The sequence below is a fragment of the Lepidothrix coronata genome, unplaced genomic scaffold, assembly GCF_001604755.1.
Source record: "Lepidothrix coronata isolate B3197 unplaced genomic scaffold, Lepidothrix_coronata-1.0 Scaffold247, whole genome shotgun sequence".
Lineage (NCBI taxonomy): Eukaryota > Metazoa > Chordata > Aves > Passeriformes > Pipridae > Lepidothrix > Lepidothrix coronata.
This window is the reverse complement of record NW_016690427.1, coordinates 419,951-434,258: the sequence shown is the minus strand read 5'-3', so window position 1 is coordinate 434,258 and position 14,308 is coordinate 419,951. Positions and strand designations below refer to the sequence as shown.

Genomic DNA, 14,308 nt, shown 5'->3' with positions numbered 1-14,308 from the left:
TGGGACTTCTGTTGCATGGTTCTTGATAATGATGACTCATAGCATTCCTAGTCCTGTGTTGCTAAGCTGTTGTCTGTACTAAATATCAGTTATTTTCTTCTTTTATTCAAAATTTGTCAAAACCATGTCTGCACTAAGACTGCAAGCAGAAGCTTAACATACTTGGTTTTTTTATTCCTTTTCTTTTCCAGGAGCATCTTCCAGAGCTTTATGTGCACTTTCAGTCTCAGAGTTTTCACACTTCTATGTATGCATCATCGTGGTTTCTAACTATATTCCTTACAACTTTTCCACTACCAATTGCAACGAGAATATTTGATATCTTTATGTCTGAGGTAACTACTAAATGCTCATAAGTTATATTTTAAGAGTAGGTGTTAAAAACAGTCATTTGCTTTTTAGTTCTTACACCGATCAGATTATTTTAAGGGGAAGGTGTCTGTGTGTCAAGTAGTTTGTCAAGGAAGAGGAACTAAGCCTCTGAATGTGGATCCTGTGTGTAACTTTGTGCTCTAACCTATTGAGGGGTTACCAAATCTGTTCTTTCTGGATGCAGTGCAGTAGCATTGCATGCAGCACAGACATCAGTTTCTCAGTAGTACAGTAAGTTTGCAGGGGAAACTAATACTGCTTTCAGGCCTAAGTCAAGTTCCATGGGCATGTGCAAGCCATGAAGAGGGAGTGTTAGTAACTTTTATTGTCTGGATGATGAATAGTAGCCAAAGAAATTTATGGAATTTTTCAGTGTCACTATCACAAAGACACATTGTCTTGTGTTTAGGATTAGAGCTTTGCATCATTGTAACTAATAACAAATCATAGCTTGTGGTCCATTTATGCTCTGCAGTGATCTTTTAGAAAATAGTAAGCCAAAGGTGGATCCTTTTAGCTTACCCTCAAGAATGTCTGAGATAGGGTATATATGGAGACATTCCCTTATATCTGTTTCAGTAGGTTAACTGTATTGTACCATGTCTGAAATTAAAATGCCTTTTTGGAGAAGTACTTGGGTGTTTTTCTACTAGGTATATTTAAAATGTTTGATGGAGCTGACCTAGAGAACTCTTGTCACTTGAGTTTTTACTTCAGCAGTAGCCTCTCTGAGGGGGGTGTCTGACATCAGGACAAACAGCCAGACTGCTTGTCCCTAGAACGAACTAAGAAACCCAGAACCCATTGTTGAGAGACTTTTTTTGTAGCGCTTTTGCTTGTCTGAGAAACTGGGTGAGATTTCCATCGTTAATAAAGAGGCATCGCACTATTGATGATGCCATGAATAATTGTTGGATATTTTTTAACTTCTGTTTTCAGGGTTTAGAAATAGTATTTCGAGTAGGTTTAGCACTACTTCAGATGAACCAGGCAGAGTTACTGCAACTTGACATGGAAGGAATGTTACAGGTAAGTTATGATTATAATAATTTTGAGAGATGTCTGATATGTGTAGTGTGTGTGTGTATTTCCTCACAGCTATTAATTATGTGTAATCTTGTGCTCTGATTGCTTTTAGCACTTTCAAAAGGTCATTCCACATCAGTTTGACAGTGGTCCAGACAAATTAATCCAAGCATCTTACCAAGTCAAATACAATGCAAAAAAGATGAAAAAGTAGGTATAGCATTTTGAGAAAATAGATTATACTGTTGCTAAGAGCTACTGTTTGTTTATCTTTAAAACTGGTTATTCAGTGTTTATTTTTTAATTTTCCGTCTTTAATTTTTTTTTGTTTTTATGCTATATAAACAATTAAAGCTGAGTTCTGCCTGTAAGAAAATTATTTTAAAGCAGTATTTGCTATTTTTCTTTGTAAAAATAACCAAAAAAGTTTTTGAAGAAAGAATGGGGAATTACAACACTTCTGTAAACAGGAGCTGAATAGGAAAGCTGGGTGGGGGGTGCTTTTGGAGGGGAGGGGAGATTGTTTGGTTTTTTTCAGGGTGAGGCAGGGATAGGAGTGCTGGTTCAGAGTCTGTTCATACCTACCCAAATCTGTGTTTAAATTTAATGTCTAGTCTAAGCATTTACAGGAGTGCGTTTCAGAGGAAATATCAATAATCTGTATCTCTGTTCTACTGATATTTGTTAGTTAGTGCACCAACAAGTAAATTATCCACAAGTTTTCTAATCCTAATTTACTATTTCTAATTTTTAGGTTAGAAAAGGAATACACTACAATAAAGACAAAAGAAATGGAGGAACAAGTTGAAATTAAAGTAAGAAAGCCTCAGCAAATTTATTTATGAATCAGTTTAATTCCTAGGGGGGAGGGTTACATGTTTGATCTGTACATGTAGCAGGACATGTAATTAAAGTCCCCAAATTCTTTTCTTTCAGCATTTGTATTTGGGATATCTATTCATAAAGGATACCTACAGTGAAATAATTGAGATTTCTGGTGGACATTAAAAAAAAAATTTTTAGAGACCTACTGTACTTATTTTTTATTATTTCCTGCTGACTAAAGCTTGCTTACAGATGGCCTCATTTATCAGGGGTTCCAAATATGCTGGTTTAGTTGTAGGTGTCCCACACAGGAGCTTTGTATGCCACATGTTAAGACAGAGTTTGTCAGAATGCATTTGAGTGGTTTGTCATTGAGTTTGAGAGCTTGATTTTTCCTGTGCATTGGACCCAAAATGGAGACTCTTCTGTCTGGAGTCAACTTTGCTTTTGGAGCTTTTGCGGTTAATACTAAGACTGTGGGAGGAAAAGCCAACCTGCCAGTGCAGTTTATTTTTCCCTTTTACTAACTGACCTACTTCCTGTATCTACTTAATCACTGCATCTTTTTCCTTTTGAGACATAAATAGGCTTTTGATGCCTTTTTTTCCTTTTTCTCATTTTTTTTTCACAGCATGTTGTTTGATCTGGATTTTCTTTCTTGTGTTTTTAGACAATTCTGTGAGAAAAGGCAGTGGGAGAAACGATGGGCAAGTGCATTAAATAAAGCTTATAGAGGGAGTGAGGTACAGCCTTCCTTCCTGTCCACTGCTAGTCATTTTGCTTTTCAGTGTCAGTTCTTAAGGCATCAGTTCTTCAGAAAAATGACTGACATGCACCTGGAAGCACAAAGGTGTTCTGAGCCTTTTCAGGCAGTTTGTTATTGTTGTAGCAGGCAGTGAGGCATTAGCAGCATTATGGTGTAATGCTGTAATGGCATCTGAAATCAGAAGATTTGCAGGGCTCAAATGACAGCTCTCTGCAGAACAGGACAAATAAAATTATATGAAAGACAACTGTAACTTTAGATTCTAGTATTTTAATTCATTTCAAATCCTTCTCTGCTTCTTCCCATGCTCCCCCCCGTGGGGAGCATGTTGGTTTTTGTTGGCAAAAACCAACAACCACACCCCAACAAAAAAACCAACCAAAAAACCCCAACCAACCAACCCCAACACCCAAAGCTGTCTGTTTCTAGGTCCTACTCTGGGACTTATGTACGTTGTTTCTGACTTAGCAGAGCTTCTTAACGGAAGAGACTATTTTAGAGAGATAGAAAAACAAGCACATTTTGAGTTTGTCTTTTAGCCTGGCAGAATAAGCCATTTATTGAACTGATATCCAAGGCTCTATTCTTAGGGATGTGGATCTCTTCTATCTGAATGCTGACTGCTAAAATTTACAGGAAGTGCACTAGTAAAGTATATAATGCAGTACAATTCCTTCCTACTTCTGGGGCATCTGAGGTAAATAATTCTCAGTATAACCTTACAGATTAACACTAACTATTATGAGGAAAAGGAAGGAAACCTTGCAGCTATCTCATTTGCCTGTCCTAGTGCAGGGAGTGCACTTTCATGTCCCTTAACCATGAAGACTTTTGCTGTTTTTATGAAGGGGAGGCTGTCAGGTCTAGCGTGGGGTTAAGCCCTGTGGTTCACCTGCAGACGTGCTGCTTTCAGCTCATGTAACACAGATGCTCTTGTATAACACAAAATGTTGTCTCATCTTTGCTGGTTAAACTCATCTTTAGAGCTAGTTCATCATATAAAAGGAATTAAGAAGGTCACTAATTATTTTCATACTTATATTGATTTTCATAGATGTGATGAAGTAAAAATGTTGTTAGCTTGCTTGGCTTTTATCAGACTTTCAGTTCATAACTTGAGAAATGCATTTTTGAACTGTTTCCCTTCCAGAGGTTACGAACTGAAAACAGACTCCTAAAGCAGCGCATTGAAACACTAGAAAAAGTGAGTATGTTGGGGATTAGATTTAATCTGTGTTGATTTATGCTTAAATTTACGGAAATTTTATTATATGAAATGAGAATCTCAGAATTATAGTTTATTGTTTTCCTTCTAATCTATGGTGTTTACTAACTTTGCTTAGCCAAATAGCATGGCAATAATCAGGCAATTAGGGTCAGTAAATGTGTAAGGTTGTTATGTCTGACTCATAGTGATTAAAAAATCAAACCTTTTCACATACCCACCTTCGATTGTACTGTTTTCTTTCTGAATTAGAAGCATCTGTTCAAAGTGGAGAAGACTGCATATAGTGGAGTGCTTGGGTGGAAAAGAGGTTTTTGTGAGAGAATCCCTCAGTTCTGAAAATCTGAAGTTGTTGGGTGTTTTTATGTAGGAGCAAAATGACAGACCTACCAATGACCAGAGAGATGAGATGAAGGCAGATCACTTCATCACTAGTGAATACAGCAGTAGAGGGTGTTGTTGCAGCATTCACAGGAACACTGCCATTAATCTGCTCTGTGTAATTCTGAACTTCTGTGGCAATTTTGAATACATGGTGGAGAGAATATCTAAAGACTTATTTCTCATGGGTTTAGTCTGGAGTAGAGTTTTGTTAGGCTTCTTTGTAACTGCGTAAAACTTCAGAAGTAAGCATGTTAACTGCTGTGGATACACTGCCAACATGCAAGCATTGTTCTCCAGTGGCCTCTCCTATGTCCTGGTATCATGCTTCCCGTGGCAGATTGCATCTGAGCTGCTCTGCTCTAGAATGAGAACATTCTTGTCCATCTTCACCACAAACAGTGGAACTGAGCGCTCCTGTGAGTTGCAAACAATTGTGTTTCACAGGGAAGAAAATGGTAAAGTTTTAGTTTAGAGTGGCATAGTTGGAAGATGTCACACTTCAGATGTTAAATCTGTTATGATTTCTTGAAGAACAGTCCATCTATGTCAAATTCTAATTAATTGGTTTCTGAATTTAGTTTGGAAAATATGCATAAGGACACATTGTGAAAGTTGTGAACAAAAATACAATTTCATGAATATTTTTGTTTCTAATATTGAAGCATTGATAAAATGAATGGAAAAGAGCAGGCTGTCTTTAAGAAGCTTGAAACTGTAGTGAATCATTTCAATTTCCTTGGCAAATATATAATAGTAAGTATCTCTGTTTTATACTTAACTTGTAGGGGTTGGAAATTTTTTTTTTTTTATTATGAAGTCCGTGATGAACTCCCAGATGCTAGTGCTTTTGGACGTTCTGTATTTAGAATTTCAGAGTTCACTTTCAGAGTATCCCAGTCTGACTGGAATTAAAACATTGCAAAATGGGAAAATATTATCTATTAGTAAGAATTTCTGATGATCATTTGAGAAATGATCATCACAGCATTTGAGAAACAGATCATGAAGTGTGAACAAACACATTCAGTTCTACTGTTGGAAATTTATTTTAAAAATACTTTTTCCCTCATCCAAACTCATATGATTTAGTTGTGATTTTCTTAGTGTACCTTAACTTCTCAGTATTAGCTCTTATCAACTAGTTCGAACTTCAGTTTTAATAACAGTTCCAAGGACAAAGAAAGTCTGTGGATAGATGTGTTTGTAGAATGTGCAAAACATTGAGTGCTTTCAGGAGTGATAAAGTAGGAGTTAATTAAATGCAACTGCAGGGGGTAGTGCTTTTCAGTGTGCAAAAAATGAAAATTTCTTCCTTGCAAAAGTTTGTCAAGGAAAGAGAATCTATAAACAGCTCGATGAGTTACTGCAAGAGTTCAATAAAACAAAATATGAGCTGTCATAGTTGACATTTCCTACTTGTCTGTCAGTTTGCACCATTTAACGTTCCTGCTTCATCTTACTGGAAGCTGTAGCTCTGCATGAGCACCTTGGTGCTTAGTGGAGTTTCCTTTGTGCTCAAATTATGCCTTTGTTTCATGTTGTGGGTGGACTGTGGTCTTGCATCTATCTACTAGATCATATCAGATAATGCATCAGTAACTCTTGTTAATTAGGGAAGCAAGCCGTTCAGAGAAAAATACCTACTCTGCTGTAGGTGAATTTTAAGTTACAGAAATTTGGCTTTGAAACCTTCTGTACCAAAGATGGATTGTGTTAAATCTGTTGCAGAAAAGGCTGCTTCCTGGGACTTTCAGGCTGAGTTGCCTTAATTTATATGAAGAGTTGTTAATTTTGCTAAAAGGTTTGCACAGAAAATGGGTAGAATTTGGGCATTTTCTTTCTATTAGCTCTTGGTCTTTTTTGTCACTATTATCAGCCCCTTGTTTTTTGATTTTCCTTTTCCTTATTCCTATCTGAATTTTTCCTTTGTAGGAAAGTGCTTCCTTGGCAGATAGATTGATACAGGTATAGTCTTTTAGTCTTTTACTGTATGACTCTCTTCCTACTCTTAAACTCCAACTGCTTTAATGCATGCATATTTGCATGCTATATCCTATCCCTGCTTTGCTGATTTGGAATAAATACAGAGCTAACATCTTGCTAGAAACTTGTTTAATTTTGTTTACTAAAAATATATAAACCCAATACCTGCACGTTATAGTAATTTTCCTAACCTAATGTGATTTTTCTGGTACAAATTCCTATGACAAATGGATTCTATGACACTGTATTAACACTGAAATTGAATATTGTGAACTTCAATCTGTGCATGTACTACTGAGTAATAATGCATGAAAGGAATTTTATTGAATGCAAGTACCAAACCGTGCTTGCTAAACGGATGCTGAACTTTGTACTAAAGTACTAAAGCAGCTGTTCAGTACTACCTTGTCCTAAAATTTCTACCAATTGTATCTGTGCTGTTCGCAAAACCAATCTGATGAAATAAGCAGCTAAACATCACAAAGGCAGTCTTTCTTGGATTTGTCATTAAGTGCTTAAAAAAATAAATTATGTCCTAAGGGACAAGTGACAAGGGCCCAGGAGGCTGAGGAAAACTACCTCATAAAACGGGAGCTGGCCACCATCAAACAGCAGAGTGATGAGGCCATTACTAAACTGGAGCAAGCTGAGAATACCATCAGGGAGCTCCAACAACAGCAGCAATGGGTAAGGAGCCTGGCAGCACATCATCTCATCTTTTTCACTCACTTGTGTTTATTTTTCCTCATCATGACATGGTCTCTGTGCTGTCCTTGTAAATCCTTGTTCATTGTGATTTGCATTCTTAAAATTATACAAATTAGACTAAACGAAATTTTGGTCTGTTCTTACTGATAGGTGAGATCCATAACCCTGGATAGATGTAAATTTATCAGTTTATAAAAAAACCCCAACATACCCACAATGAAACACACCAATCAAAAAACTCAACAACAAAAACCACCCAACCCAACCCCCCCACATACCACCAAAGAAATACTAACAAAACCACACACATACAGCCTTTGGTAGCTCTTCATGCTAAGAATCTACCCATTGCAAGTTGTGTCACTCTGAATACTCAAATCTGGGAGTTGGTTTACAATGCCTTTACATAGTGTATCTTCTAAGTCAGTTTATTTCATGTTAGCGTTTCTTCTGTGTATCTATATTTGGGTTTTTCCTAGTATGCTAAAATTTACTGCTTACTGAAGTGGAAGGATGTTGTCCCTGAGTTTGGAACTACAGGACTTGATTAAAAAATGTGGGTTTATGTGGATGTGAAGCAGGAAAATAATTTATATATAGTATAGTACTGTGTTTGTGTTACTCTGTGTTTTAGGTAGCAAAATGTGCACAACTTCAGACTATTGCTGTGAGACTGAAGTTACTTCCTCTAAGCCACTTAAAGTGCCCAGTGTCTTCTCCTGGGGTGTGGGGGAAGCCATTTCACCATCTTCACTTGCTGAATAAACTCTGCACTACTAGTGCTGATGTGAATATCCTCATACTGTTTTAAGTGGTATCTAAGTACTTGTCTGGAGTCTTGGGCATTTCAGGTGTATGAAATACCACTTTTTAAAACTACAACATACTGCAGCTGCTTACAAGGCCCCGTTAAGTCAGTAGGGCAGTTGGTTTTATACATCTTCCACCAAAGCTCTAGAAATACTGGTATCTCATCTTGGAAGGTGAAGATGAGATTTACTGTTAGACTGAAAGGAAATCGTAACTTAGACTAGTTCTAGAATGTTGTGTTTATTATGTCTGTTTAATGCATTTCAGGTATGCTAGAATAATTGCAAGGAGTGACTGATGAGCTACTACTGATGAGCTGTCATATGAAATGCTGCTGTTTATATAACATGAGCAATTTCTTTAGGAGGAAAACAGCATCATGAAGAAATAACAGTTAGGAAGATGGGGAATGGTCTTGTGGTGCTTTCCAACAGTTTAGATATATTCTAATCTTTCAAGTGAAATGCAGTGGGAAATGATAGACTTCTAGTTATCCAGCTATTTATTGTCTGATTACAATAGTACACATACCCTTAGAATGTGTTTTTTGGAGGCATCCACATTAATGACCTGTATGTAGTTAAAACTTATTAGAAGAGACTAAGGTACTCTATTTAATTATTAGTTAATTGACAGGTAGTATGTCTTTAAAAGCTAATGCCTTTAATTATGCTGGGAACTTACTGAAGAACAATGATGGGGAGGCCTGAGAGGTTGGCTGGGCATGGGAACTGATCCTGAGCAGAACTGTAAATAGCTGTGGATTGCAAAATTGGCTGGATTGGAGCTGTAAGGGCAGAAGACTGGACAGGTACTGAGAGAATGGAGAGTAAGTAAAATACAAGAATGAGCAGTTAAATTAAGAGCCACGCTTCCTACTTTGCATGTTTGCAGCGTTGTTTTCCTCCACTTAAACGTGAACATGACTATAGGAAATAGTCTGACTATGTATGTGGAACTGAGACTGTAAATACATGTGGTTATGGACAGATTTGTGCCTGGTAGCTGGCTAATTCTGAAGTGTAAGGAGTAGTGCTATGGTTTTGAGAACCATCGGAATTAGACAACGTGGGGAAAGTGCAAAAATGGCTTCAGTTAGGAGATCGCTATGGGCTACTGCATCGGTAACATTAGTACTTGAACAGGCTTTTAACTTTGTTTCCAAGCGTGGAAATGGGAACGACACAAATGTAAGCAGTTGCGTTTGTTTAGGGCTCCACCTGGTGGGAATGCATGGGTTTATTTGGAATTTTGGCATTTTACTTTACACTGGTAAAATTTTTTACCACGTGCTAGTGCCAGTAGCTTTGTTCTTGGCAATATCCTTTTCAGTATTGTCTTGAGAATATCTGCTTTAAAGTTTTTCTCCCCAGTTATTTCAGCTTTCTTTATGATTAGCAAAAATGATAGCACTGTAAACTTGTAAGTGGCTGGATAGTTTATCTGTGCTTATTTAAAGATACAGCATCTATCCTATGTATTTTATAATCTACGTATTTTCCAGTCTTGAATATTCTGTTTCAGCATGACAGAAATTGTAATGTTTGGGTATGAATTTCTGAATAGGAATGTATGAAAAGAACTGCCTAAGGATACTTTCAACTAACATCGTGGGATTAAAAAAACTCAACAAAACTCGTTTTTGTTGGTAGCAAAAATATCACCTAACCGTAGTATTTCTAAGAAGGTTAACATGTCCTTTGTAAAAAGGTTGTGTGTTTGTATTTATATATTATTGAGGTTTATGCAATCTGCTCAAGGAGATTCGATAGCACAGGTTGGATCATTCAAGGGTAAGTACTGAAGGTGCTTATTGGATGTTTGTGTCTATGAAGAAATTCTCCACTGTAGCACTTCTGAATACAGAGATGGGTAGAAGAGGAGTATTTTGACTGAAGTCCATCACCAGAAGCCCAAATTACACACAAGTTTATTTCTTCCTGTGCTGAAGTATTTATAGGGAGTTTTTAGATGAACCAGAATGACTTCATAATGAAGTGTGAAGTCTACTCAGAGGTTATCATTGTACTATTGGATGGTACTAATCTGTCTTTGGCTTGTCTAACCTTTAAATACAGAAACTTGCCAAAGGCAAGTTGTGGTGGATAACCAAACAGTTAAGAGGAAGGTGGCTTCTTCCTCATACTGGTGGTAAATCAAGAACTCCATAGAGGAAGTTGTGCCTGACTTTAACAGAATACAGTTTTCTTTTGAGGCATGCTAAGTATATATAATGGTATTTGAGGAGTTAGGGGCAGGGGTAATCAGCCTGTTGTAACTTAGTCCTGATAATTATGTGCTGAAGGTTTTATTCTCTGTTCTTTTCCCCTTTTTGTTTCTAAATGAAAAAGGTAGCTTCTGCTGGATGTAAACACCTCCAGAATGCAAATCTTGTCTTTCCCAGTGATACCTTAATTGTCAATGATTACCCAGTTCATCAGTCTGAATGCTTTAAAACTGAATCTGAGAAATGAGAGGCAGATCAAGCTGAAATTGGTTCACATCTTATTTTTAAATAGTCTCTTCAACTGTATTACGTGAAGATAGAATTTTAATTGACTAAGCATTCAGGTGGAAGCATATGCACTTTGTAAGGTAATTTATAGCCATGTATTTGGTTATTGTTACAGCAACTTCATAGTTGTTTTTCAGGAACTCAAGCTACAATGGCTGATAATTATTAAAAGCATAGTAGTTGATTTAGGGAATATATACTTGTAAATGAGTGTTGCAACCTTATGGAAGGCTTCACTGTACTTTGCAGTATACTCTTCTAATACTGTGTTCTGATTTGCAACCAAAATGCAGAAAATAAAAATACTGTATTCAGTGTTAGTGCTTAAATATATAAGCAAAGTTAGCTGAGCAAAGTTAGCTGCTGAATAATCTGTTAATTGCTCTTCAGTATAGTGTGCTGGAGAAACATTCTGTAATTACACCTTTCATCAGCCAAAATAATATTAGGAATGGTTGTGTTTAAGAAAAATTGGGGGAAAATAAATCCAGTTGTGTGAAACTAAGCAAGGACTTGTTTCTTTCAGAATTAAATGGCTGTAGAGCTGCAATTTTAGTGCTTTATGTTACATTTGTCTTTTCAACATAGTCAACAAAGTGCTACTGTGATTAAAATGTTTGGCAGAATCTGGAACAAAAAAGGTAGAGTCCATCTAAGTTGCCGTGTGTGTCATGTGATGAACTTGTACAAGCAGCCAGGGAATATGAAAGAGCTGTTGCCTCTTTTCTGTGTCTGCATGTTGTTACCTATGGTACTTGTGTTCCTACATCATGTGAAGCAATCGTAGAAATGAATCAGCATTGCCCACCCATCCTTTTCTTGCACTCAAATCAGGTCTGCCTCCACTCCTTGCGGAGGCAAAGACACTGTGTGGGTTGAAAATAATACGAATTAAATTAGTAATGTGTAAGGGCAAATTAATACTAATGTACAAGGATCATAATATATATGTGTTCCCTGTGTGTTCAGCTGCATAGTTAAGCAGGCAGAGCACTTAAGTGGATGGTCTTGATGACACTAAAAACTGCCTGAGCTCTGCTTGCTTTTCAGTGCTTTGTATACATCCCTCCATCACAGCTTCCTGAAGGCACATTTATACAAGAAATATAATACATTGTAACACTAAGGTTAGCATAGATTCTGAATTTGGATTGTACTATAAGTCATGACAAAAGGCTTCCTTGGCATGCAGAAGTATAAAAATAAATGAAAAAATAATTTCCCTGGCCATGTAGTTACATGTAAATCCTTGGTTTGTCCTGTTCGCCTTTGGTTTGTGTATTGAAGGTCAGGGAATGCCACACCATAACAGAAGCATGTGGAACTGAAGGCTCTTCATTTTGTCTCTGTTTTTAGATGTAGAAAACTAAATTTTTTGATGCAAAGATAAAGAAAACAGTTGTATCTTTAGTATAATGAATAATCTGTGGGGTTTACTGTTGAATTTTTAATTAATTAAAACTTAATCTATTAATCCAAGTATAGTATTTATATTTCACAATGTAGTTAATGACACCAAAAATGTATTGAATTATTTTCCTCTAAACTTAATTTTCAGGGTAACGATGTAAGCACAGTAACTAGACAACTATGCTTTGAGGATGTCAACACCCCCTTTTTTCCTAAATCAGAAATTAAAATACTGATCTCAATTTTCAAATACAGAATGCCTATCAGGCAAGTCTGACAATCTGTCAAACTGCTAAGTCATTTTAAAGTGACCCAAGAAGAAATAAAATGTGTTTTTTAAACTATTGACTAGGGGGGAAAAAGTTAAGTGAGGCTTTTGAATATAGATGCTTCGGTTGGATGTGTCTGAATCTCAGAAGGAATATGTATATGGTGAGCAAATGATAGCCAAGGGTTGGAGTGAAGAAATGGGCAAACCAAAGTCATTGTACATTGAAGCCATACATGACTTCATTTTAAATCCAGAATTACAGAAGGATTCTGTTGAATCACAGTTTGAGTAGAAATTGAGAGATACTTGTATTAACCTTGTAATTAGCTAGTGTTCCTGTAGCATCTTTTTCTGCATATCACAGATCCTTTGAGAATCTTTCAGTTTGGTTAACAATGAGACAAAAGTGTGAGTTGTTGCTCGTCAGTATTAACAGGCTGGGTGGGGGTGCAGTTGTTTGAGGCAGAGCATTAGGGATTTTTTTGGTGGCAGTCTGAATGGACATATTAATAGACTTGCATAAGGTAAGCACTTAAGGTAGTCTTCCTGATCTTACACAGCTGAATGTACTTTTCACACCAGGTCTGGTATATAAAACCCCTTTCAAACCATCTATGCTTCATACTAAACATATTTCTGCAAACTTTGTAGCATAAATGCAGTTCACGATACAGTGAAGACTTTGTGCTACAGCTGGAAAAAGAGCTGGTCCAAGCCAGGCTGAGTGAAGCAGAATCGCAATGTGCCCTGAAGGAGATGCAAGATAAAGTTCTAGAGATGGAAAAGGTAAATTAAACCAGGACCCTCTGTACAGAACAGCACTACAAACAGAATACAGGTCCCTGTAATTCTTTGCATAACTGTGCTCTAGAACTTTCTCTTCTATGCTTTCATGATTACAAGATCCTTTTCAAACCTGTACGAACGACAGCAATAAAACTAAGATATGTTTGCACTGGCAAAGGTTTGTGAAGAACAAACCCCTTTTCTCTTGTTCCTGAAGCCTACTGTAGTGGAAAACTTGGATTCTGATGAAGTCTTTACAGGAAACATCAATTGTTTCAAAATGATATCCTGCAACAAGAGCAGGGGGCTTAGAGTGAGCACTGAGGTGATGTGAAACTAAAAAGTTTGGGAAAGGAGGAGGAAAGGGTACAATATAACCACTCCCAGGTCTTCAGCATCTTCTACTTTGTCCCATTATAGGCAGGGAAAGAATCTCTCCACCGTTGATTATCAAAATCTCTGCTGCTTTTTGGGTGCTGTGGTAGCTTGTAACTTCCTGATGCCAGAGCTCAAGCTGTACTCAAACCAACTGTCAAACATTTACCTTTCTTTGAAGTAAAACTTAACTGCAAGATAAAATAGCAAAATGAAAAAATGAAAAAAAAAAACAAACAAAAAAACCAATAAATTGACCTGATATAAAGCATGCTTTTCAGATCTTATTGTATTGGCCTTGGAAATAGTTTCCTTAGGAAATTTTTAAGAGCTATACACCCAGGTTTTGGCCAGAACTTAGTTACTGATTAAATTAACCCACTGGAGTCAAGATTTACTTTTTAAATTATCTGAGGGGCTTGATGAGAGCCTAGCAGGTTAGCAGTGTAGTTTTTACTGTCCTGAGCATTGGTAAGAATTCAGGATATAAGGTATTTTTCAAAATTCAAAAGGAAACTACTTAACTCAGAGACAGCATGCACCGAAAACTTACCTGTGAAAAAAACCCTGGAGTAACAGGGTCAATTCCAGTGTACCAGACAAACTCAGATGTACAGTAGTACTTCAGTCTCTTACAATGAACTTAGGCACACGAGAAAGTGGCTGAAGCTAATTCTCTCAAATTCCTGCAGTACAGCTCTTTATTGCTGTTATTGATGTATCATGTAACTTCTGCTGAATAAGCCGAGACTTGCATGGCTATACTGACAGTGATGTAAACATTCAGAAACACACCCTCTCACTTCCTATATTTGCCAGTACTCAGATCCCATGATTTTGAAACATGGAATG

At 36.9% G+C, this 14,308-nt stretch overlaps 1 protein-coding gene and 1 long non-coding RNA gene across 17 annotated transcripts in view; one reads left to right on the top strand and one right to left on the bottom strand.

The window, feature by feature from the left end:
* The window catches only part of LOC108507243, a 65,584-nt gene that overhangs the window by 9,902 nt on the left and 41,374 nt on the right, over positions 1–14,308 (bottom strand). For 2 of the 7 annotated variants that reach the window (XR_001878046.1, XR_001878049.1), the window contains 2 exons: positions 4,436–5,012; positions 2,228–3,199 (listed from right to left, as the gene is read on the bottom strand). The exons of 3 other annotated variants lie outside the window; for them this stretch is intronic. This is a non-coding gene — a long non-coding RNA (uncharacterized LOC108507243). Of the gene's footprint in view, positions 1–2,227; positions 3,200–4,435; positions 5,013–13,031; positions 13,648–14,308 lie in introns of those variants that run through there. 2 more of the 7 variants (XR_001878051.1, XR_001878047.1) reach the window with 2 other exon arrangements.
* The window catches only part of EVI5 (ecotropic viral integration site 5), a 76,744-nt gene that overhangs the window by 25,577 nt on the left and 36,859 nt on the right, over positions 1–14,308 (top strand). For 7 of the 10 annotated variants that reach the window (XM_017834970.1, XM_017834969.1, XM_017834968.1 and 4 more), the window contains 8 exons: positions 192–335; positions 1,312–1,401; positions 1,511–1,608; positions 2,153–2,213; positions 4,140–4,193; positions 6,531–6,563; positions 7,122–7,268; positions 12,947–13,081. In XM_017834970.1, coding sequence (XP_017690459.1) covers positions 192–335; positions 1,312–1,401; positions 1,511–1,608; positions 2,153–2,213; positions 4,140–4,193; positions 6,531–6,563; positions 7,122–7,268; positions 12,947–13,081 — 762 coding nt within the window. The remainder of the gene's footprint in view (positions 1–191; positions 336–1,311; positions 1,402–1,510; positions 1,609–2,152; positions 2,214–4,139; positions 4,194–6,530; positions 6,564–7,121; positions 7,269–12,946; positions 13,082–14,308) is intronic. The other 3 variants (XM_017834976.1, XM_017834972.1, XM_017834971.1) reach the window with 2 other exon arrangements.